Below are 26,325 nucleotides of genomic sequence, written 5' to 3' on the forward strand. Positions count from 1 at the left end.
ACCAAGTCATTTGACCTCGTAATGCATGCAATCTCTAAGGTAGATCACAATGTCCAAATCAATCATCAAATGAGGAATGTGAGGGAGAACGCATGAGCTATTGTTACTAGCTGCATTAGGTAATATTAGGGGATGGGTGGGTAAATACAAAAACTATTGAAATGTACTACTATGAGTGGCAAGGCTAGGAGAAAGAGCTATGATGCAATGAATAAATATGCACCATAGGTATGTGGACTAAAAATGCCAGGACTCCATATACTCATCACCGATCATTCTTAACCATCAATAGCATCTAAGAGATTACTGATGAGTAGCATGTGGGAGAGGAAAATCCAATTGTAAGTGGTGATTAATGGTGCACACACACACACACACACACACACACACACACACACACACACACACACACACACACACACACACACACACACACACACACACACACACACACACACACACACACACACACACACACACACACACACACACACACAGGGGGAGAGCTTTGAGACTAAGAGGCGCCTTTGATGCAACCCATCTGGACCACATAAACATCATGAGCCATAGAGAGAGAGAGAGAGAAAAAGTCTAGAAACAACATGTGCATATACACACACATGCATGCACGTGCACACACACACACACACACACACACAACACAACACATATAGAAGTAAGTTGCTCTCCGTTTTCTAAATAAAAAATTTTCCTCTTGGGATTTTGGGGTGTGTGCTATATATTAGGTATGTTAGGTTTGGTGAGTGGCTAGGGAAAACTTATAATAAGAGATAGTATAAGTAGCCTACTTTTAACTTGTGATTCTTTGTGATCACAGTGAGCAACTAAGCAAATTAGGTGAGTCACTACTAAGGGGGATGATGTGCATACATCAATCACTCAAGTTGGATAAGGTATGGCTCCTAAGGACACACGTATGAAGTTACAGCAAGAATCCCAAAACAAATCCTCAACAAAAGAACTAGTTTCTATCTCTTTGGCTACTTTGAAGATGATTAAAGGAACATGCAAGCTATAAATCTTTGAAAGGTTGCTAACTTGCACAATGCTAAAGCGTGATAGCTAATAGCTATGATTAATCACGATTCATCCTTAAACTCTTGATAAATCAATCAATTGATACAACAAAAAAATCCATTGTATCATGATTCACAAGTGGTACATGGTAGTAGTAGGTACCTATCTAGTCGAATCTCCAGCCTTCTCAGGCACACTGAATGCCAGTTGCACTCTGTAGACTCGCCAATTGCTAGTCACAATCACGAGCTACTTCACGACTCCTGAGTCATGACTCTCAGCCCCGCTGCAATCTGCAACTTCCAAAGTTCCAAGTTCCCTCCCGGCTCCACCCTCCAGGCTTACGTTGTGTTGTGGACTCTGGAGACTTGAGAGTTTTGACTCCTTGGTAGTTGGAACCAAGTCTCACGGCACCTCGGGCATGTCGATGAGTGGGACGAACAACAGGAGACTCATACAAATTACAATGTGAATCGGGACCCGAGTGACCAGTGACCACTGACAAATCACGATAGACAGGAGGCAGGAATAGGGATATAATCGAAACTTGGCACCTGCAGGCTGCCGCAGCCTGCGTATTGCCTCTTGTGGGTTGCAGCCTAGCTGCCCAAGCCCTGCGCTGCCTGCAACTTCCCTCCAGCCTCCAGTCTTCCGTCGCACAGTGCACTCAGAGTCGAGACGTCCTGAGTCCTTCGCACTGCGGCAGTTGGCACTTGCCGCAGCCTACGGGTTGCCGATGTACCTACAGGCCTGAGGCTACTACCTATTGGCCAATGGCCACTCGATTGTGAACTCTAGCAGGCCGCGACGTGCAGGCAACAGCACTACAGTGACCAGTCTACAGTTACTCAGAACTCTATCTTCATCGAAATTCGAACTTCGTGAATCGATCATCGTACAGTGTACTATCACAGTTTTGATATCGATAGATCTCGATTCTCCATTCTTCACCATCAATTCTCCACTGTTGATTCTCAAATTCTAGGTTTTAGTTATAAATAAGGTAAATAAATTAATAACTATAGTAATTATTAATAGTTAACCGATAAAAATGAAAAGTAACTTGTAAATGTTGACATGTCAAATGATAGATGTATTTTGAGAGAGCATGTCAAGATGACACTGACGGGTGTTTTTCCTGTCGAAGGCTATTTTGCCTGTCAAAACAAGCCTCTTCAAAAATGCCTTGTCAAAATACAAGTTCAAGATCGAGTTTTCCCTCTCATCTTGACATGCTCAGTCAAAATTCGGAGTCGCTCGCTCGCTCCCTCCCTCCCTCTCTCTCTCTCTCTCTCTCTCTCCGTCCGTCCGTCTGTGCGTTTTGTCTGTCGCCATTTGGAGAGAGGGAGCTCACTGGGATCCTGCACGCGTTCTGCTGCCGCCTGCAACCATGAGCACTGAATAGTAAGTGCCTTGTCCTCGCCACTCTGATCTTTATGCCACGGTCCCCCCTTTTCCTGTGTATTTGTTGTTTTGATTCTAGGTTTTCTTCTCTGCCCGGTACTTTCCTTCCTTTTCATGCAGTCCTTGCCCACAATGGCTTTGTGTAAAAGAGAAAAAAGCATATCTGCGTTGTCTGCCTCAACTAGTTCCACGATCCCTTGCAATGATCCGTCCGCGACTTGAATCATCCGCATGCTTGGACCTGTGGGAACCCATATCTCTGTGATATTACTTGGTCTTTCTTTTCGCCCCTGGATCGGTTTTTTCCCCTGTATTGAGAATGGCACCGTCTCATTGAGAAGAGCAGATAACATTTTTCAAAGCGTAGCAAGTAGGATTTCGATCTTGCAATGCAACTTACATGACAATTCAGATAACATCTCGGGATTTGATGTTGCAATGCCATTTACATGGCAACTCAGATATCATAGTGCCTCCATTCTATTGCGCTGAAAACCGGGGATTGCCACCATTAATGTGGTTCCTTGTGTGAGGTGGAGGTCAAATAACGTTCTAGAAAAGTCTAGAATATATTAAAGCTTAGAGTTAATTTGTTGTAGGTTATTTATGAGAATTGTGTAGTTGGTGTTTGGAATGTGCATAATCCTCGAGTGAGTTTACTAGGAGTTTCCTGGGATGTTCACTTCTTCTACAAGAACTTAGGGCTCTTACACACTGCCTGATGCCCAGAGAAAGGCGAATTACAGGGAGAAAGGGGACAATTTTCAGGTTTTGATCTTATAACAGGTGCAATGAGGCCCTCCATCTATCTTGCTAGCATTAATGGGGTCTTTGAGGGCTCTTCCACATTGTTTTATCACTCCAGGTGTCATTGTGATATTTAGGCCTTTGTAACTGGTGTTACGAGGGCTGAAGTTACATCCGATGGCTGCTCCCAAGAGGAAGACAACATGCCAGTGGTGCACTGGCCTGGGCCATATTTGCAGTATATATCGATAAAGTAATATTGGCAACACTATCCATTCTTGTGTAACATGCACAGATCAAACTGGATGAGCACTGAAGTATCAGCGGGATCCCTGGAGAGAGAAATTCCTGGGCGATTGCATTGAGTATTTTGCTCGAATTTTTTTTTTGGGGGTTGGGGGGGGGTACTGTTATGTTTACTGGGAAGCAACTGCTTATGTGCCTGCTAGCAAGCTGATGGTTAAGATCAGCCTGTTACAAGTATGTCAGTCTCAATAAACCTGTTACTGTTGTCTCTGCAGGGACTCCATTCATGGTTTTTGAGTTGACATGAAAATACCTTTGAGATATCTTTGATTCCTGGGTTTGTTTTAGAGAAAGTCTGGGTTATACTGGGATTTTCCCTAAATGCTTGCTGTCGGATCAACATTCTGTGGCATTTTAAATTGCTGGCACTGCCTTTGGGTTGATAACTTGAAGTGGTGAGGGTGGCATTTAGAGAAATTATTGATTAATTGTCATGTAACCGTAACTGCAGCCTGCAGGTCACATTGTTTACATTTTTGATTAACATGATTTTAATACATGAAGGCGCTTTAAAACCTCATCATCAGAGTGTGGCTACTCTTTAGGAGATGACCATTGCAATGTGAGAGATATTCAGGACAAGTATATTCATTGGTGGAGATATGGTGCAATTCATATTGGATTGACATGAATGCTATTTTTGCTATTTAAGGCACTGAATAGACTTTGCTTGCAGCAATCATTTGCTCAATCTGCCTTACCCTTGCTCTTAACTATTATTGGAATCACTTAGCACGATGGACTTAATTGGTTGCTTTCAAGTGGCCCCAAACTAATCCATTAACTCTCTTTAGATCAGGATGTAGGCTTGTAAGCACTTTGGCTGGCATCACAGCTTCAAGTTAGATTTGAGTGCCCTTCTACCCACTTGTGATCTTTATAATCATCCCAAGTACATATACTCTCTTGTAAATGTACCTAAATCTTGCAACAGCCTTTTGAAGAAGCTCAAACTAAATCTCTATTCCCCACCAAATTTTGTCAATACCTTGCTTATATCAAGGTACTCCCGGCATCAATCCAGATCTGTTCGATATAGAGGAACAATATGGGATGTGTCAAAAGGCTATTATTTTCAGATTTAATTCTACAGCAGCAGTGCGAGGAGTAGGATGAGTTCATGAGGTTGTTTCTAAGATTTAACACCAGCAAAGACAGTCTGGTCTTCCACTGATCACCTAGGTATTGACCGTTCAACTAGGTATTGTAGCATTGCTAAGAAGGGCTTATGCATTAGAGTTGATTACTTTGTTAGGAGATATGTCAACTCATGTGTGAGTCTATGCATGCTTTAGGGCTGGGCATTATTTAGATTTTTTAATGGTCTTCATTTTGGTCATATTTAGCATTTATGGCTTGCCGACCTGATCATATTGAGGACATATTTTTGTCCTATTTATTCAGGCTCCTCCTCCGTAGTTAGTCAGTCAGTCAGTCACCATCACACTTGTGGATCTTTTGCTGGAGAGAGGAGCAGGTGCTGGTGGCCACACAGCCAATGACTCCCCGTTGTATGCGATTGTCTCGTGTTGGATATATGGATTTCATTTCCCGAGCATACATCCGAGTTCTCATTTGTATTGTGTTTTTCAGTGTTTCTTCTTTCCTTCCTCTTTTGTTTGTGTTTAATAGTTTATTTCAGCACATGTCTATGCTTCGCTGTATCCACTTTTGATATGGTATTGAGATTTCAGGTTCTGTGCTCTTGTTATGTTTTCTTTGTTGATTTTAAAACTCTTTTTGACCATTATTGATCATGCAACTAATGTTTTGCCAAAGGCGACTTGTTTTTCTTGTAGTTAATGTTGCGTTTGTTGGCATCAACATCTATCCAATCTTTTCTACTTTGTGTGACCTAGATCCAAGACCATCTTCGGTAAATGTAGTTTGCATTTCTAGAGGCTCATCTTATTGGACTTGTCCTCTCCAAACTCCCTCCGGTGTTTGATGGAGTGGTGAATGCTTTGAGGGTGCAGATATCATCCAATCTTGTCAGTTTTACACGTATAATCTTGATGCTACTTGAGCATGAGGCGTCTTTGTGGTTATAGGGGCAATTTTTGTCATCTTATGGAGGTTCCAATGAGGCTTTTGTAGCTTTAGAGAGGGGTTCGAAGAAGAGGCCCCAATGTTACCATTCTAGGAAGAAAGGTCATTTATGAAAGAATTGCAAAGAGTTAGTGGCTTCCAAGAAGCAGGAGACGAAGACGAAGCGGGATGCAGACTCCTCCGATGAGTTATCATTTGCCTCAGACTCAAACTCTGATCCTCCAACCAAAGTGCAGGCCAAGGCGTGGAAAGGATCAGCTTCTTCGGGTCGCAGGAAGGGATTGATGGCTTCTTTCTTTGCTGCTTACTAGTGGTGGTGATGACGGCATGCCTCACGACTCTCTAGTGCCAAAGAGGGAGTGTGAGAGCATGGAGAGATGGGGCAATTGCGTCTCATCTATACATCTATATAGATGCAGAGGATCCCAAGAGGGACTTTCTTGACGCGTTGATGGAAGTCTGGGAGGTTCAAATCTTGGAGCTAGGATTGACATCTAGGTTGATGATGGACTGTCTGAAAGAGAATAGGATTATTTCCTAGTCATGAGCTCTCTTGAGGGGACACTTTGGTGGTTTGGTGAAAGGCGAGGAATCCATGGTCATGTATGTTCAAGAGGCATTTTTGACAGGATGTTCATGTATGCTATTGAGAGACATTGTGACAAACACAGAGATATGCTATGATCTTTTTTATTTTCAGGTGCTACTGATCGACATTGATCTCAGGTTTTCTTTGAGGCACCTTGGTGGTGGCTTGCGCACCCATTGCTTGGGTATCCATGGTTCTACTTGCTGGTTCTATGTTTTATGATTCATTATCATTGTACCATTGTATTGTATTAGATCACCCATGATCTGAGAGAGGGTGTTAGCAGATATGTCAGCTCATGTGTGAGTGTGCATGCTTTAGGGTTGGGCATTATTTAGATTATTTTAGCATTTGTCATTTTTAGCATTTATTGTTGGCCGACCTGATCATATTGAGGACATATTTTTGTCTTATTTATTAGGCTTCTTCTCCTCAATCAGTTAGTCAGTCACCATCGCACTTGTGGATCTTTTGCTGGAGAGAGGAGCAAGTGCTGGTGCCCACACAGCCAGTGACTCACCGTTGTATGCGACTGTCTCGTGTTGGATACATGGATTCCATTTCCCGAGCATACATTTGAGTTCTCATATGTATTGTGTTCTTTAGTGTCCTTCCTTCCTTCCTCTTTTGGCTTGTGTTCAACAGTTTATTTCAGCACATGTTTATGCTTCCATTGCTGCATCCACTTCTAACATGCTTGTCTTGAACAATTCTTAAAAAGAAATCCATCTACTTAACATAAAACAATCTATTTTTGATTTTGGCCTTCTTTCTGGAAATAAGGTTGCATGTAAAGAAAGGGCAACCTTCTAGAGCTTTTTTTGTTTTTCTCTCAGCAAAGAAGCCAGTTGGACTTAGAAGAAGCAGTCAGAAGGGAAAATATTTTTGTAGTAAAAGCTCTCTCGCATGTAGCCCTATGTATCTCTATACTTGCTGAATAGGAAATCAGAAAAAGGCAGACCTTATATGCTTCAATAAAAGGAGGTAAGAGTTTTATTGGAAAAGCAAGAGGAAAGAGGGAGGAAGGGTAGGGTGAGCTTGCATTCTGTAATTGCTATCATTGCAAGAGCTCACCCCTAATGTTTTTGAGTATATTTTAGCACTTGTGATTATAGGCCTTTTTATCCTCTTTATGAACTATTAGGCAGTGCTGAGGCTTGAGCAGCATTGAAGCATCATCGTTGTCATCATCATCATAATCACCACCATCCATTATGAGTTTGTTCCATGGGTCAAAACAGCCATGAAATTGGGGGTTGTAACTTTGTGAGGTCTGACCTGCCATATGAAGAGGGAGCCATCAATTTGTGTTGTGTTATGTGAGTACCTGGAGAAGAGTGTACCCTGGGCTATGGGCTGCCATGGCCAATCACTATGGTAGCGGGCCTCCTTGATTTCTTGCTACCGGGTAAAGTTTGGTATGTTGACACAATGGAGTCTGAAAATGAGGATCTAGAAGGGGAATATTAAAAAATACGATCTAGATAGCATATTCATTTTGGTTGAGTAGTGTTAGAGTCTAGACGATCAGGGCAGCAGCGCAGCTGGCTGGGCTGTTCTATTCTAGGTTGTGTTGGCCCTTGCTTGGCTATCATCAATTTGTGGGCTGAATCTTGATGATACCTGGCTATAAATGCAGTCTTGGTGAAATACATTGTCTATATTGTTGCAACTATAATAGAGGTATTTGGAACTAGCAAGGCTTTCAAAGAGCTATTCGACTGGTAGCTGAATTCTGGCAGGGAAAGTAAAGTAAGCAATGAGTGACATCTCAGTTTAGATCTGTGAGGTTGAGACATGTAGTAGTGAGGCTCATTCTGCAGGCTAACATAAGAAAATGCAGAGCTCTTGCTACAGGCTAACATGAGAGGATACAGGGCCACTGCCTATATTTGATGAAAAATGGTTGAGAATGATTGTGGAATGGCTTTCACAAGTTGATGTAGAATTTGGACAAGCATACATACAGAACTTTGTGGTTTGCAGCTAATTAGATTCGTAGCTTTGAGAGTTGTCACATAGAGGATACCTGCTTAGTATACACTAACGGCCCCAAATGACACTAATTCTGTCAAAACAAGGTTTGCTTCAGATTCACATTGTTGACAGTAGAATGGTGAAGAATGTTTTGCTTTTTCATTTGTATGGTATGTATAATGCAGGAACAAAGTTGTAGTTCAGTCCTCTATGGCTGAGAAGGAGGACATATGTTGTGTAACATGTGGCAGGTTGTGGGGCTGCATGCAATATCTGCTTAAAACAGCCAATGAAATGGCAAATATTTGTTAATGTCATTATTGCTTCCCATGTGTGTCCACCTCTGAATGATTGGATGGCCGCTCTTTGGGGCTTGGAGTCTTGAGTCCTCTCACGGGGGTGTACATACTTGGGTTGTGCCTATAGACATGTGCCTCTTCCCCTTTGTGGGATTAGTCATACCTTCGTGCTCCATTGCAGTTGTCCTTGGGCGCAAGTGTGGGAGTGCACAACAGAAGCAAAGGAACATTGGGAGGAGAAGCTCAAATGAAATGCAAAAGAAATATAAGGAAAACACACTGATCTGAACGCAGTACCAAGGCTGCAAACAGTTAGCCTTTGCATGTGGGAATATCATGTTAATGAGGGAGCTAGACTGATGGCAGAAGATGAGAATCTCTGAGGGTGATGAGGAGGAATGATGGTTGGATGAATGTGCATCTAGAGGTATGTGAGTGGCTTCCTGTAGATAAGCAAGGGAGCATGAAACATGCTGTCATGCTGACTTGTCTAGACGTATGCTGGTGCCTACAGGAAACTAGCCACCCATGAATGAAATGGTGTCCATGCTCCGTGTAACTAGTCTTCCTCCTCGGATAGGGTGGTAAATAACCTGATTAAACACTATTTACAGCAATTAGCAAATTTATAAAACTGAAATGCACACTTCACCATATAATCTTGGACATTGGACACCCTGTTGGCCCCAAAATTGGCGCTCCTTTTGGTATTTATTTAACTTAATTGAAGAAGAAGTTGATGTACAATGGGATTCTTCCAATCCCTTTCGATATTCCAACTCCCCTTGCTGTCCAAAATACCAGCAAGTCTTCAATCTGATTTGTCCCTTAATTCGGCAATCAATTGGCCTTCACTTGCTTTGATGGAGATGGAAAATGCCCCAAATTCATTGATTTCTGGTCCCTCCACTTGAATTTGACTAAAACTAGCTTTAGCCTTGTTGAATCCAAGTCTTGGGGCTTCCAATTTCAGGCACGTTTCTTGAGGTTGCTGCTAAGCCCTAATTTTTGCTACAAATTAGGGTTTACAGCAGAGAAATCTGAAATTTTTCAGCCTCTAGTGATTTCAATGCTGTAATATTCAGAGCAAGGCTGTAGAAAGGTTGAGAGCTGAGAGAGAATACTGAAGAGAGAAAATTCGGACTTTCTTCACGAAAAATCGAAAAAAATTTGTCATTTATTGCTGTTGCCCTGTCTTAACAGCTTGTAAATGCAAAGAACTGAGGGAAATCAGTCATTTACTGCAATTGCCCTGTCTCAACAGGCTGTAGATGCTGTCACTTGCTGTTCATTGGTCTTTTCTTGCCCTTGATTGCCTCAGAAGATCCACATCTTCCCTCCTCCCCTCCCCCTTACCCAAAAAAAAAAAAAAAAAAAAAACCCTAGCAACCTTTCTCCTGCCCTTGGCTACCTGTTGTCAAACCTTCTGCTTTTGGCGTCTCCTTCTTATTGCGTTTGATAGTGCAGGACCTTCCACCCTAGCAAGCTCTCTTCAGCAGTCATCAGCTCCAAAGGTTGACTTGATTTGCATTTTGCAATTTGTGGCCTCTTGGCTTCTCCTCCACCACTAGTGTTACTCCACAGCAGCTGGCATTAGTGTTCCTACCCTGATTCAGAGGCTTCTCTCTATCAAACGGCAGTCTCCCTGCTCCAAGTGTCATCCTGCTAGCTGCGTTTTGGCAGTTTGGCACTCTTCTTGGCTTCGACAGCAGTCTCTGACAATTGGTGATCTTCTTTTGATGACTTCTAAGGGTTGCATTCTGTTGCCTCGACAGCTGTCCTCCACTTTGAATTTTTACTTCAACAATCTACTGTTAGCAGATATGTCAGCTCATGTGTGAGTCTGAGCTGCAGAGGCTTGGGCACATTATTTAAGTTATTTAGGGATTTTTTATTGTGTCATTTTATGGTTATATTGGGCATTTATTGTTGGTCGGCCAGTCATATTTTATGGCATTATTGCCTATTTATTTTGGGCTTCTCCTTCTTAGTTGTTCAGCTCACCACCTGGAGTTTCCGTGGAGTCTTTCTTTCCCTTTCTTTTGTCTTGTGTTTCAACAGTTTATGACAGCTTATGTTTACGCTTCCATTGCTGCACCACTTCTGACATGGTATTAGATTTCAGGATTTGTGCCTCTGCTGTGTTTTCTTGCTGATTTCAGTATTGTTTTCACCCTTGCTGATCAGGTGACTGTTGCTCCATACAGGTGACTTCTTTTACCTGCGTTTTCTGCAGATTTGCCATCGCCTGCTGTCTACAGCCCCTTTGCTGCCTGGGTTTTCAGTTTCCAGGCTGCTGTGACAGTTTTTCAGCCTATTTGTGGTAGTACTCAGCTTGCGTTTTGGTGTTCGTGCCTCCTTCCTGGCTAGGTGACTGTACCTTCAGGCCGTTTTTACTGTTTTTGGTAGTTTTTGATTGATTTTTTGACTTTTTGTAGCAGCTTTTGTCTTCTTTTGGTCAGATTTTGGGTTATACTGTATGTGAACTCTTGTTTTTTGCCATTTGTGCTTGTGTTTTGGCCATGTTCCCTCTCCAAATACCTTCTCCTCTCTACTTCTCTTCTAAATCCTCTACATATGGCTCCTCCATGCACATCCACTGATGACAAGTTCCATGGACTTGATTGTTACACGTGGAGTGCGGTGATGAAGGCCTGGTTTATCCAGAAGCGGTTAGGGTACGTGGTTGGCAGAGCTCTTGCATGCCCTCAACAACCTTCTTCTGTTCCAATAGATTTTGATGATGACAACCATGAGGAAGCTGTGCTTACATGGGATTCGGATGATGCCCTTGCTTATTCAGCCTTACTTCGGTGTATTCTCAAAGAAGTCCTACCGGCGGTCACCTCCTGTAGGACAGCTTTAGACATATGGTTAAAGTTGTTGTTGATGTATGAGGCTCCTTCCACCAGGAGGGTCGTTACTCTCTATGTGGATTGAAAAGAGGATGAACACACTCTTTTTGCCAGTGCCATGGTGGTAACTCAAAGCAGTGGGTTGCCTAGAGATCAGTCAAATAAAAGCATGGATAGCTAAGCTTTATCACTTCAAAGGACTTATGAGGTTGGAGGCTAAAACAGGATGAAGACCGTGTTTTTGCCAGTGCCACGGTGGTAATTCAGAGCAGTGGGTTACCCAGAGATTAATCAAATAAAAGCATGACAATTTCAAGTCATTTGCATTGAGAGTTTCGTCCATGCATACCTCATAATATGACACCTAGAAATCACATCATCTTACACATAAACCTCTCAATATTATGGCGTCTTCTAGCAAAAAAATCAAGAGCTTAACAATACATTGAAGTAAACAGTAAGACATCATCGTCCTTAAATAACTTCAAGATGTCCTTTCCAACTCTCATTCTCACTCAAACTTTTACATGGTATGAAGTTCAAAGTTCACTTATGAACTTGAGAATCCATGTTATTCCCTTGATTGGCTGTCTACATGACATTAAGGATCCACAAAAGATGAGATGGAATGATTAGCTAGATCTGCAGCAGTAGTACAGTTGCAACCAGGGATATTTCAATGTCCTTAATGATGGACAGTTGCAGGCACGTTGGGTAGGAGTCTCAAATATACTCCAAATAATGTGTGAGACTGACTAGGTAACAAAGTAGAAAATAGTTCATACATCCAACCTAGTCATGGTATAACATTCCCAACACTCTGATTGCATGCAAAATGAATATGACCTTTTGGTGAAGGAGCTTACGAGTGAAGAGCTGTGCCTAGTGCAGATGGAACTCCATGGCAGAGAGAGCAAGAGAGAGAGAGAAAAGAAGAGAACTCTTGCAAGTACACAAGTTGAAGCTGGATGAAAAATGACTGAATGATTGTACATACAAAGGTAGGGCCTTCTTTCATGGGCTGATTAACGCCAAACTCTAATCCTAAACTCACATGCACTAAGGCGTGTTCACATGCTAACACACATTGATGTGTGCACACACATGAAGGTAGTATAACTAACAAACCCCCCTTCAGGTCATGGTTGATTGAACACATGACATGAAACGTAGTTAAAAGGAAATGGGTGCTAGAGATTGCCATCCCTTGGACTGACATTCTCGAGCTACAATTGGTTCGGTCAGTCCTCTCGAGCACAATTCTGCATTTTCCTGTCACTTTTTTGAGCATTTTTTGCAATCACCATGTTGATCGGCAGCTTTTTCAGCTAGTTGGCTAGTTTGCTAGCCACCCTACTTATGTTATTGCATTATTTTCAGCTATTTATAGCTGGCTGGCTGCTTGCCCATCTCACTTGTCATTTTAGGTGGTGGAGAGAGAGATTGGCTTGAGGAGATGCTTCAACGGCCTGTTTGTATATCAGCCTTCTCCATTTCAGCATTCATTGATTGCAAATTCTGCGTTCTTCTATCTCTTTTCTCTCTCCCTCTTCTCTCGTGTTCATTGTCTTTTAGTCTTGTCCATACGCTTCCGCATTCGTTGCACTTTGACATGGTATTAGAGCAGTGTAGAAGGGCTGATTGATCGTGGGCAAACCTGATCGGGAGGATTCTTAACGACAAAAGTTTGCGTTTTCAGCATTCGAAGTTTGAGACAAACATGTGAAGCAGGGAGGAGCGAAGTTACTGTCTTTTGCAGGTTTTTTCTGTTGATGAAGGAGAAAAGGCTACGTTTTCAACCTTTTGAGCAAATCTTGAGTTTTCATCGCCTCTGGTGAGTGAAACTCTTTGAGGACAAACGAAGGAAGCCTTGGCAAGCATTGGCACCATGCGTGGAGTCGAAGGGGGACTCCCCTTGTTTTTGTGCAAGTTATTCTATTTGCAATGTCTGTCGAATTGGACGCGGAGTTTCAAGCTATTATGGACCATAAGGTCCTTGTGTTGCTAGCTCTTCCTTTAGATTAGAAGCTCCACGGGGAGAATTACCGCATTTGGCACGTAATGATACTTGCCATACTTGAGTCTTATGATTTGGCAGAGCTCATGACCGAGACTATGTTAAGCTAACATAAGCATTACATGTTGAATTAGCGACTTAAACAACCGTAAAAATGCTTAATTAATGAAACCCTACAATGCTGCATGGTTTGAGAGAGTTTTAAAACGATGTGCAATATGAGGTCCTAAAACTTTCTATAAATAGGCATGCTGCCCTCCATTCAATCCAATCTCGTTTTTCCAAGTTTCAAGTCCTCTAGCTTCATAGCCCACATCCCATTCGCGAAGGAAATCTCAGCTGAAGTTGCCCATTGCTGTCTACATCCATCACATGCTTGCTTTTAGTCTCCATTGCACAATCTACATCGATTTCTACTGCAATTGCTAATTAGCCACATTGTCTACAGCTGGCAAACTCTTGAACTATTGTGTTTGTGATCTGTAGTTGCTATTTAGACTGCCACATCATCATACCTCTGTTCTTACTCTATTAGCTTGCCACAATATCATACCAGAATTTTTGCTGCTGTCAGCTTGCCACGTCACCATCACCTTGTTGCGTTTGCAGTTTTCTCTCTTGTTTCCTGTCTACATCAGATCCAACTTCTATAGTGCATTTGCTGGTGTTCAACTCTTGGAAGTTGCCTTTGCTACGTTTCAGGATCTATTGACAAAACGACACACTCTTCCACTCAGCACCTTTGCCTCAGTCCTCGAGACACGAGAGTTGGGGGTACGATTTTCATTCTTACACGGTTTGTTTGTTGCATGAGCATTGTATACTCAGTATTCAGTCATTCGTTCAAATCCTAACTGTGTTCTCTTAAGTTTATACTTTGTCGTATGTTTTCATTTATGTTTTTGCGTTAGGGTATTTCTTCACATGGTATCAAAGCAAGGTTCTCTTCCATGAAAACCTCGACCGTTGATTTGAAAGACACGCAAGAAGTAAGAACAATAGGAGGGCAAGATGACTTCAAACACATCTTCTCCTCATCATCATGATGCCCCCAAGCCTAGCACATTGAGACATGTGATAGAGTGGGCTTCACAATTTGCTCCTCCATTCGACATGGCAAGAGAGTCTTCAAGCTGCCATGGAGTCCACCGACCATACGAGATCTCACAAGCTGAATATGATCTCATCCTTGTGTATCAAGCTCAATAGCAGATTGAAGGTAAATTTGAGTTTTTCCCTTTAGATTCGGTGCACTGGTCTAATGATTTTGCAAGAAGAACGGAAGCTCCACAAAGGATTGATCACCTTGATGTAAAAACTAGCATGGAGTACAAACCATTTTTCTCTCTACCACAGTCATCTCCATCTCTATCTCTTTCATCTTTTTCATGCACTTTTCCACCTTCATTCACTCTTATGTAAAGTAAGCATGCTACTACTTCTCAATCTTTTGAGTCTACTTCTTTTCTGAAAGATATTACTCATGATGAAGGAACTCTTCATACCAAGTATTGGTTCATAAGCACTAAAGAGGACAAATTTTTCTTTTTGAACTCAAGAAAAGGTAAGCAAAAGTTGCAAGAATCTACGGTGAGTGCTTCTTCATCTTTTCCTTCTACTTTTACATCTCATGGTCAATATAATTTTGGTGATTCATCTATTTCTTCATTTGCATTTAATGGACAAAAGGAACCTAACAGATTTCCCATAACTCCTCAAATGACAAATCCATTTAATCTCCTATCCATCCCACCCACTAGCTTCATTGCATTTTCTTTCAGCCTCCATTATATATCTTTAAACATAACACCGAGGGGTCCTGCACCCTTAGGCATGCCTTTTAGGACCTCATATTTTCCCCATCAAGTAGTGTCTCCATGATGGAAGTTTATCCTCCCATCTCTATACTTTTGGGTTTTCCATGGCTTGGGAATGCCATCTAGCTACCATGGAGTGTGGATCAGCTGGTACCACAATTTGCCTCCATGGCATTATCTAGTGGGCCTTCTAATCCTTTTGCTATATCCCAGTCGTCTCTTGGACAAGGCTTACGTGTCTCAGTGCCTCCACCTCCACCTCCACCTCCACCTCCACCTCCACCTCCACCGACACTTTATGGAAACATTCAACTCCAAGACTACCATGACATACGAGTCTGCCTTGATAATAAAGCTTGTATCATACACCTCGCCATCCCATCATAAAATGGTATTGTGGAGTAATAGAATCAAATCATGTTGAAGATGGCCATTGTATGCTTAAACAACAGTGAGGGCTTTCTCAAACCCTTGGGAACCTATTTCTACCGTGATGCATAACCACAACATGTCATCGACTGTTGCTTTGAATGATACGACTCTCTATCATGCCTTATTTGACAAGAAGCCTTGCGTTGCCCACTTCCACATCTTTAGATGCAATTTCTATGTATATGTTGACAAGTAAAATAGAGGAAAAGTTAATGCCAAGTCCAACTGCCATATCTTTGTTAGTTATAGTCAAATAACCAAAGGTTACAAACTCGAGGAATCTGATACTAGCACAATGGTGGTAAGCCAGGATATTATGTTTTATGAGAATCTTATCTCAAACACTTTCTGTGATGGACCTTCTTCAGTTGGATGTTTCTTGACCCCCCTCGTTTGAGAAATAGACAAATGATGTATGCTCCAAGAAGAGATGTCCTGAATCCCATATGCACAGTGAGGAGAATGGAACAATCCAACTACTATAAAGCATTGTGCTTTCACAATGATGAATACAATATCATGATTCTTTTCTCCTTCAGTTAGTGTTATTATCATTGTCGGTCCAATACACAAGATTATCTTTATGAGTCCAAGCTTCCATCTTGGAACCTAATTCACTTGTGTAACAGTTGTCTACTCATTGTCCATGTCAACATGAATTTAGTCTTCATCTTCCAACCTCCATAGCTCCTACTATGCTCTAGATCCGACATTTTTAGATAGTATTAGAGCTCAGCTGAGCATGGCATAATTCCCGTCTTTGGTCTCTCAGTCCCTCTTAACCTCAGGTCAGCTCAAGTCTAGCTCATGGTTCCATTTTGTTGGGGGGTAAAGGCACCTCCGCCTAGCCGCCCGTGTATTACTACACTGACAGTCATCGCCACTGCACACTGCAGGTGGTGGGCGTCCGTCATCGTTACTTTATTCTTTATTCTTTTAGTGACAGTTTGAATAAAGGAAGGCCCAATCACACATTGTGATTGTTGGAGTTCCCATTTCTTGTCTCTCTCTTTCTTGCTCTTGCTCTCCCGCCATAGCTCTCGAGTGCAAGCTTCGATCCTTCTCATCTTTCAACTGGTATCAGAGCACGGCTTCCCGACTCTTGAGCATGGCTCGTGGCATTCTCAGCTTCCCATTGACTCCCCACTCGCATTGGGTCTCCTTCCCCATAGCCATAGCTCATTCTCTTGAGCTCCTGTCACTCCCCGGCTTCCCGAGCTTTTTCTCAGCCTATTGAGGCACCATCAAGGCATTGGCATTGAGTTATTGCTTCATTATTTCAGAGTTTTATTTCAGTCCACAGATCTAGGCAAACAGGGCAGTCACCATTGAAGCTTCCAACCTTCATATCTCTTTGCTACCGGTTGTGGGCTGCTAGAGGCTTGTTTCCAGGCCCTCTTGGCTCATGTTTGAGTCCTCCAACCACTCCAGAGTTGCCGCGTGGACCAGCAGGACCAATAGCAACTCCACGCAGATTTGCGCCTGTTTTGTGGACAGCATCACATCATTCACTCCGGCCCCAGCTTCAGCTTGGCATTAAGCACTTGTTTGGGGCTCCATTTCAGGCCTTTTGCACATGTATTGATGCTTGGCAATGATCCTTTGGGATTAGGTATTGGTTGGTGGCTGAAAACAGTGTTTCAGGACTGTTATAAACAGTCCATAGACATTTGATGCTAGTGCTACATTCACAGTTTATACCTATGTTTGTTTGGGCATGACTACATAACTGGTTTGATGCCTATTGCATCCTGATTGATTGGGGGATTGAAGCTACATGTAATGCTATGATTTTGGCTTGATTGTAGGGCTGGAAATACTCAGTGTATAACAATAAATGCATGCTGAATACTCTTGGGCTGAAGCTATCTTTCATGCTTTGACATATGCCTTTTGGTTCCGGGTGTATGTTTTGGGTTACGCTATGATGTATTGATCATCGAGGGACGACTTCGAGCTTGTCATTGGATCCGGATGCTTTTGGAAGCTTGAGCTTATTTCAACCCGCACTTATTGACATCGGTTTATGCTTGACAATGGTCAGTGCTTTGACAGTTATATGCTCTTTCGGTACATGCTTACCCGACGCCTACGACTTGATGCATTTTTCTTGGCACAGTGTACCATGTACTTGTTGAGCTTCAGTGCTCTCTGAAGACTTGGCTTGGATTCTCATTTGCTATTCCGGAATTTTGTATTGGATGTCATTTTGGTTGTCAGAGGCATTGTCTTGGTTACTTGTCTTTGGTACTCTGACTTGGTTTGATTGAGCTGTTGAGCTCGTTTATCTGCCTTTTGTGCCAGTGGGACCGACATTGAGCAGGAGGTTTATGCTATTTTGAGCATTTTGCAGATACTTGAGACTTTGGGATCTCTTATTACTTAAATGTTGCATGGTTCATGCACTGATATCTTGGAGTTGCTTTTGACTTGAGCTTGGGCTTTGCACTCTTGTGAGCATACACCTATTGGTGTCAGGTCTTATCAGTGTTATGTATACTTTGCCCTATTGTCCAGGGGGTATGCCTACTCATTGACGGATGCTTTGGTGACATGTTTGGGTGTTTGCTCAGGTTCTTGATGACTATTTGGTACTGATTTATGCCCGTTTATGGCTGGTCATATCTTGGCTGTCATTTATTGACTTGGTGTAATGATTTGGTCAGCAATTGATTCTCACAGTACCCTGCTGTCATTTATTACAACAAGCATATAACTCCAGACTGACATAGATTTTTCATTTTGAAATATTCTGAAATGGTGTATTTTCACTAGTACTTGGTGGGCAGTAGCTTTGGTTACACTTTTCTTGCCATTTTCTCTCGATTTTGGTGATTTTTTGGTTATTTTCTGCAGTAAACAGCAAGCAGTTTTGAACTGTCTACAGTCTTCCAGCTTGCATTATGGCGAGTTCGTCCACTGATCATGCTGTAGCCCGAGAATGCCAGTCCAAGGGATGACAATCTCTAGCACCCATTTTCTGTTTACTATGTTTCATGTATGTGTTCAGTCAACCATGACCTGAAGGGGGGTTTGTTAGTTATACTATCTTCGTGTGTGTGCACACATCAGTGTGTTAGCATGTGAACACGCCTTAGTGCATGTGAGTTGAGGATTAGAGTTTGGCGTCAATCCTAGGCCCATGAAAGAAGGCCCTACCTTTGTATGTACAATCATTCAGTCATTTTTCATTCATCTTCAGCTTGTGTACTTGCAAGAATTCTCTCGTTTTCTCTCTCTCACTCACTCTCTCTGCCATGGAGTTCCATCTGCATTAGGCACAGCTCTTCACTCGTGAGCTCCTTCACCAACAGGTCATATTCATTTTGCGTGCAATCAGAGTGCTGGGAATGCTGTACCATGACTGGGCTGGATGTATGAACTACTTTCTGCTTTGTTACCTGGTCATTCTCACACATTATTTGGAGTATATTTGAGACTCCTATCCAATGTCTGCCTGTAGCTGTCCATCATTAAGGACATTGATGTATCCCTGGTTGCAACCGTACTACTGATGCAGGTCTAGCTAATCATTCCATCTCATCTCTTGTGGATCCTAAACGTCATGTAGATACCAATCAGGGGAATAACATGCATTCTCAAGTTCATAAGTGGGCTTCATACTATGTAAAAGTTTGAGTGAGAATGAGAGTTGGAAAGGACACCTTGAAGTTATTTAAGGACAATGTTGTCTTATTGTTTACTTCAATGTATTGTTAAACTCTTGATTTTTTTGCTAGAAGACGCCATAATATTGAGAAGTTGATGTGATTTCCAGGTGTCATATTATGAGGTATGCATGGATGGAACTCTCAGTGCAAATGACTTCAAATTGTCATGCTTTTATTTGATTGATCTTTGGGCAACCTACTGCTCTGAATTACCACCGTGGCACTGGCAAAAACATGGTCTTCATCCTGTTTTAGCCTCCAACCTCGTAAGTCCTTTGAAGTGATAAAGCTTAACTGTCCATGCTTTTATTTGATTGATCTCTAGGCAACCCACTGCTCTGAGTTACCACATGGCACTGGCAAAAACAGTGTGTTCATCCTGTGTTAGGTCCCAATATGTAATCCTTTCAGATGATAAATCTTAACTCTCCAGATTTGTGAGAGCTGAGATGACTTTTTCTCTTAATGTTAACAGCCAGATGGTTATCTTGTACTTGAAGACGTATTTTTGGAGGATGCATTAGGGTTAACAGAGGTATGATTTTGGTGATCTTTCTAGCCTTTTCTTCTCATGGTGGTCTACTTCCTGGGAGTTATGGGATTTTAAGGTGGCTGAGGTACATGGATCTTTTTCCTCTTAAAGTGTTCCAGTGAAAATGGACATGTTGCTGCTGAAGATGATGAAACTCTGGATACAGCATCGATGGCAAGTTGAAAGTTCAAATGTGAAGCCTGTTTTTTGTCTTGGATTCACCTCAAATTATTAGTGGCAATGACATATTTTCCCGGTTTTTTGGACAGGCAGTGTCACTTGGAACCAAAGGCCACTTCTTTACGTATCATGCCATATATAGTGAAGTGTTTAGAGTACCTAAGCTCTATTTGAAAGGAAGGTTTGCTGGTAAATGTTTTATTTTGTGTTCCATTATTTTGAAGCGAAAGTTAGAGTATTCAATATTCACTGATTTATATTTGGTATAGATGGACAACCACTTTGCTTGCAGGATGCACAGAAACTTTTTTCTATTGGAGTGGCTGAGGACTCTACCATGTGGACATTTCTTACTTATGAGGTAAGTTATTTTCTCTGGTTGGATTCTCTATTCTGGTAGTTGAACCCCTATCTCAATAGACACATCAAAGCTTAAAAATATGAATCTTCCTCAAGGGTATAGTGAAAAATGATTAGATGATATAGTGATAGAGCATCGTACTTGCTAAAACTCTCTAAGCATCAGCTTGTAAGGTGGTAACAACTGTAAAAACATATTTTTACAATGTTAACTATCAAGTTGAAAGGACCTTTGGGCTGATTTTCATCCCTGAAAGTCCCGACTAAATTAGGCGGCAGTATCTGAAGGAGAATTTTCATTGTGAAGGGAGCGAAACCTGTTGAAGTTAAAATTGGAAGTGGAGGACATCTGTTGAGGCAGCAGAATGCAGTCCTCAGAAGTTGTGGGAAGAAGATCACCAGCTGTCGGAGACTGATGTCGAAGCCAGGAAGAGTACCAGACTGCCAAACACAGGTATCAGGATGACGCTTGGAGCAGGGAGACTGCCGTTTGATAGAGAGGAGCCTCTGAATCAGGGTAGGAACACTGATGCCAGCTGCTGTGGAGTGACACAAGTGGTGGAGGAGAAGCCAGGAGGCCACAGATGGCAAAATGCAAATCAGGACAGCCTTTGGAGCTGATGACTGCTGAAGAGAAAGGTTGATAGGGGGGAAGATCCTGCACTGCCAAACACAAGCAGGAGAAGACGCCAGAAGCAGAAGGTATTGACACTAGGTGGATAACAGCCTCACAGACAGTCAAACAGAAAGAGGAGATGATGCTTGGAGGAGGACCTGATGCCAAGTGGTGGAGAGCTATCACCAGGGTGTGGATGTTGACGCGAGGTGTGGGAGAGGCTTCAAACATAGGCCTAATGCTGAAGAGATAGGGCGCCTAAAGCAGAAGTGTGTTTATGGTCGAAGGAGAGAAGAGACGAGCGGAAGTGTATGTAGGTGTCAAGTGAATGAATGGGTGATGCTGTATATATGGGCACAAATAGTCTCAAGCCTCACTCATTGAAGTCTCGGGTGGCACCTCGACTCTCTTGGGAGCACCCAAAAAGCCCTTGGGATTGGAAACAGAAACGAAAAATGGGAATGAAGAAGGGGAACTATATTGAATAATGTGGTTTCTCAATATAGAGCTATAGAGGGTTTTTAGTAAATGTATAAGGAGATGAGTACTATAAAGCAATTAAAACTTGAGATAGAGAAAGTCTTGCTTTTCTTATAGGGAATAGATCATCCGTTGACGATGGAATCAGAAGAGCTTGATGATTACGCTATAGAGAGTTGCTTGAAGACTGATTGGACGGATATCCAAGGAGCACTTTTAAAATTGGTGGAGGCAAAGAGGACATGATTAGTAGATAGGTCCGCGGACTATGGTTACCCTTGCATGGCTTGAGCCTTTGCCTAGGCCACAACCTCTTGTACCCGCTTTTGCACCAACAAATGATGATGTCATGGAAGAGATTGTGAAAAATATGAGAGATCTACAAATGAAATTGGTAAAGCAAGAAGATCCTGGGAGAGCTGCTTCTTTGCAAACTCTGTCTAGGAGTGAATTTGTTTGCAGATGTATATGGTGTGATGTCGTTGAGCATGACCATAGGGACTATGAAGCCTATAGAGATGCTATGAGAAAAAAATTGATTTTTTGAAAGAATGGGAAAACATGTGTCAGTGAAGGCTTGCCCATTGCCACAAACTTTGCAAAGGATGGAATAAATAAGATTTTAGAGGATTTGTCTGTATGGACTACATATGCCGTTGTAGATGGTGTAGCTTATGGGCTGCAAATTGAGAAAAAGCCAAAAGGTAAAAAGATAGAGCTTTGGATCTATGTCTTGTAGACTGCAGCTAAGGGCAAGGTGCCTCAAACAGATTTGGCTAGTGTAGGTAAGACTATTAGAGTACAAATTGGGTGAGATGCCCTTATTGATAGCTACTCAGTTTATGTCTACTTAGCTAAAACTTTAAAATATAGAAGTTATGGTAGAGGAGAAGTGAAAAGAGATGATGGGAATCTTGGCACTTCAAAGAGAGTAACTAGAGGGAGTGAGCAGTCTGCACCTCTTGCTAGAGCTAGACCAGAGCAGTATATGGAGGTGTACAACAAAAAGAGCAAAAAGAAGAACAGAAAGAGCTAACTAGAGGGTGAGTAGTTTGCATCTCTTGCTAGACCTAGACTAGAGCAATACATGGAGAGTGTACAGCAAAAAGAGCAAAAAGAAGATCAAAAGGAGCAAAAAGACGAATAGAAAGAGTAAAAACACAAGCAAAAAAAAAGATGCTTTGACAGAGGGTATTGCAGATATATTAGCAAAGTATGATACACATGCTTTATATGAGAATGCGGATATGCTAGAGATGATGCAAATGTATACTGATGATGTTGTGACTATCAGTGTAAATGTTACAACGCTTGTGAATGCAGATGAAACAATGATCATGTATGTAGATACTGTATTGTGTGAGGTTACATATGCTTTGTTTGATGACTATGCTTGGATAGTGAATGTAGAGGATACAATGATCATGATTGTGGATGCTTTACTTAAAGATATTATAGGTACAGCGGCAATAGAGGATGTATTGCTTGAGGATAATGTACATGCTTTGTCTAATGACATTGATATGTTTTTTACCTTTGCTTCGATAATAAAAGTAGTGAATGTAGTGGAAATAGCAACTTAGGATGCAAAGAAAATGAACGCTTTGATTGATGATGATGATGAATTGGTTACTGATGGTGAGATATCAAAAAGTTCGCAAGAGATCGTAAGATTTTTCCCTTGATTCGGGTAATCAATTGGCCTTCACCCGCTTTGATGGAGATGGAAAATGCCCCAAATTCAATTATTTGTTGGTCCCTCCACTTGAATAGACTAAAAACAGCTTGCCTTGTTGAATCCAAGTCTTGGAGCTTCCAATTTTTGGCACGCTTTCCGAGGCTGTTGCTAAAACCTAATTTCTGCCAAATTAGGGTTTATAACAGAGAAATCTGAAATTTCTCAATCTCCAGGGGTCCAAATGCTGAGATCTTCAAAGCAAGGCTGTGAAATGGCTGGGAGATGAGAGGGAAGGCTGTAGAGAGAGAGAATTTAGAGTTTTGTCGGGAAGAATGACTGAAAATCAGTCAAATGCAGCTGCTGCCTTGCCACAACAGCTTGTAGATGCAAAGAATTGAAGAAAATCAGTCATTTATTGTTGTTGCTGCGTTTCAATAGTCTGTAGATGCTGTCTCCTACTATTGATTAGTCTTCTTCTGCCCTTGGCAGCCTTAGAAGGTTGTCCAATGGCTGCAAATCAGACCAGCAGCCTTCTCTCCCTCTCTCTTGCAGGCTGAATTGATAAAAAATGCCTCTCTCCAGTCTCTAAAGACGTTTTTCAGTCTTGCATGGGCATTTTTGACAAGTAGTAGCCTTTCCAAATGGTTTTTTCAGCATTTTTTAGAATGAAATATTGATTTTCAGCCTTTAAGTACTAAAAATTAATCTAATAATTATTTCGGTGCCCTAAAAAATAATCATTCTAGCCAATAATTAAATTGACTAAGTAGCTTCCATTCCCAAATGTCTCTACACTATCTTTGACCATCAGATTGGCGTTAGGTATCATTAAATGTCACTTCTCTAGTGTGACCAAATGACACTTATGACCAAATGGATGACCTAGGCCAACAATTGGCACCAGATACCACCAAGTACCTATGTGGCATAACTTATAGCAACTTTTGCCTTTGACATCCTATAATTTTTTCGGGTCTTGAGCTTGTAAATTTATTTTAATCCCAGTTGCACCTCACATGTACAACATTTACCTAATCATGTGATTAAAAATTAATGCACATGTTAAGTAAGGTTTCAAAAATACATGTCCTTACGACACTATGCAACATATATTCAGGTCTACGATCCATGTGACTGCTTTCAAGTGGATGACTTATGTAAGATAATGAAGTGGACCTTTGATCTTGGTAGACTTGGTGTGTTACGAAGTGTGATATGTGGGTTGTTTGGATTGTATATATGATTTTTTGGATGATTATCAGGTGGTCATTTGAGCAAGGAGGAGGATATAGATGTATTCTATTGCAGTAGAAAGTTTAGGACAAATTTGATGATTTAAAAAATTTATTCTAAATTAGAGAGGTCTGATGGTGGGTGATACTTCCAAGATGGGCTTTAATACTCAAGGAATAGACCCACCAAGTTTAATAGTCATCCGAGTTAGTATGCGGGAGTTATATACTCTAGAAGGTTGATATTTGTTGATCGGGACTGTATGCAAGAAAAGAGAGTTACAAGCTACGCAGAATTTTTTTGGGGTTAAAGTTTTCTGAGTTTGATCTTGGTGTCTTCATTAAAGTTATAGATCAAAAGTGGGGCTATAGTTTTTCTTGAGAAAGATTGGCGATCCGAGCTACAAATTAAAAGTTAAGAGTAGTTTTCTATAGGGTGCTCCTGATTGACAGTTTTTAGAGTAAAAGGTGATAAATTAGGATCGATATTTGAATGAAAATGCTACTTGTAAGTAAGAAGATACAAAGTTGAGAATCCCAATTGTAGATAAAAAGATATTTAAGAGAAGAAAAGTAGAAAAACATATAGCAAAAGAGCTAACATACGAGACACCATAGGATGACATTGCAAAGCAACAAGAAAAAGAGCTTGCAGAAGATGAGAAACTTGGAGTAGAAGAAGAAGAGTTTGAATTGACAGTTGATCTTCAAGATAATGATAGTTAGCAGTGGTATATATTCGAGGATGTGTAGGTTTGAAGGGAGCGAATGTCGTGTGGTTACATGTTTAATGAAGGAAAAATGAGAAAAAGACATCTATATAAGTTTTCGAGATATATGCCTATGGGATACTTAATCATGTTCTTGATAGGTTTTCTAAGTTTAGAATCCTATTATAACTTAATGAGAATTTTGGGTGGATTAAAACACATGCAAAGAGTTATCTTAAGTGCTACGAGGCGGCTAGGTTTAAAAATATAAAAAAACAATACATTTTATAAAAAGCGACGTTTTTAATATTCTGAGAGGATTTTCGTAATTTTGTTTACGTTGGCTTGTAGATTAGATTTGTTCTGTTCAATTTAAGTATTTAGACAATAATATTCTGAGTTCAGATGAGAAAGTTGGAGAGAAAATAAGTTTCAAGTGTTATGAAGACATGCTTTTTTAAAACCCCAATTAACATGTGGATTAATTTTAATCACATGATTAAGTAAATGTTGCACATGTGAGGTGTAACTAGGGTTAGAGTAAATTTACAATCCTAGGACTCGAGGAAATCACGGGATGTCAAAGGCAAAAGTTATTATTAGTTATGCTGCACATGTACTTGATGGTATTTGGTGCCAGTTGTTGGTCGTTTAGGTAATTCATTTGGCCAGAAGTGTCAATTGGTGACACTAGAGAAGTGACATTTAATGGTACCCAATACCAATCTAATGGTCAAAGATGGCACAGGGACACTCGAGAATGAAACTTAGCTAGCCCATTTAATTATTGGCCAGTCAGATTATTTTTGTGAGGACAAGAGGCATCTAAGATACGAAAGGCAACCATATTTTTGAAGGGAAATGCATTGCAATGGTGGTCTACACTTCTTATTCAAGGGAAGTCACCTACCACTTGGCATAGCAACTAAGAAACGCGTTTCTTTGAATTTGAAACTTACGAAACGTTTCTTAAAGTACGAAACGTTTCTGAGAGTAAAAAACGTGGGGTTTTTTTTTTCCTTTTTTTGGGTAAGAATCTAAAACATGGTTTTTTTGACAAAAACTATTGGGCAATGTTAAACATGATAATGATGATGTGTAATGACTCATGAAGGCTCAAGATTTTGGACGAGAGATTGATTTTTCAATGATTTTGTTTAGTTATTGGACTTTGTCAATCTAGTATCTATTCTTGTCTTGAGAGTTGAATATTATACAACTTTAGTCTCATTTATGATATATTATGATTATGATGCATTCTCGATTTTGATATTTTGTCAGTTTGTTTTGAAATGAGAATCATGATGTTGTAACTTGACTCGGTCCATCTTGTAGG

At 41.2% G+C, this 26,325-nt stretch overlaps 1 protein-coding gene across 4 annotated transcripts in view; it reads left to right on the forward strand.

The window, feature by feature from the left end:
• The first annotated feature begins 1,514 nt into the window (after positions 1-1,514).
• ATG10 (autophagocytosis-associated family protein) overlaps positions 1,515-26,325 on the forward strand; it is a 39,711-nt gene continuing 14,900 nt past the window's right edge. The window contains exons 1-6 of one of the 4 annotated variants that reach the window (XM_087686309.1): positions 1,515-2,041; positions 19,309-19,467; positions 19,677-19,736; positions 19,845-19,911; positions 20,007-20,102; positions 20,183-20,274. In XM_087686309.1, the coding sequence (XP_087542435.1) occupies positions 19,330-19,467; positions 19,677-19,736; positions 19,845-19,911; positions 20,007-20,102; positions 20,183-20,274 (453 nt within the window). In that variant the 5' untranslated portion in view covers positions 1,515-2,041; positions 19,309-19,329. Of the gene's footprint in view, positions 2,042-2,171; positions 2,443-17,368; positions 17,570-19,308; positions 19,468-19,676; positions 19,737-19,844; positions 19,912-20,006; positions 20,103-20,182; positions 20,275-26,325 lie in introns of those variants that run through there. The other 3 variants (XM_087686310.1, XM_087686308.1, XM_087686307.1) reach the window with 3 other exon arrangements.

This window comes from Lygodium microphyllum, chromosome 10 (genome assembly GCF_053477565.2).
Source record: "Lygodium microphyllum isolate KBCC chromosome 10, Lygodium_microphyllum_v1.1.10, whole genome shotgun sequence".
NCBI lineage: Eukaryota > Viridiplantae > Streptophyta > Polypodiopsida > Schizaeales > Lygodiaceae > Lygodium > Lygodium microphyllum.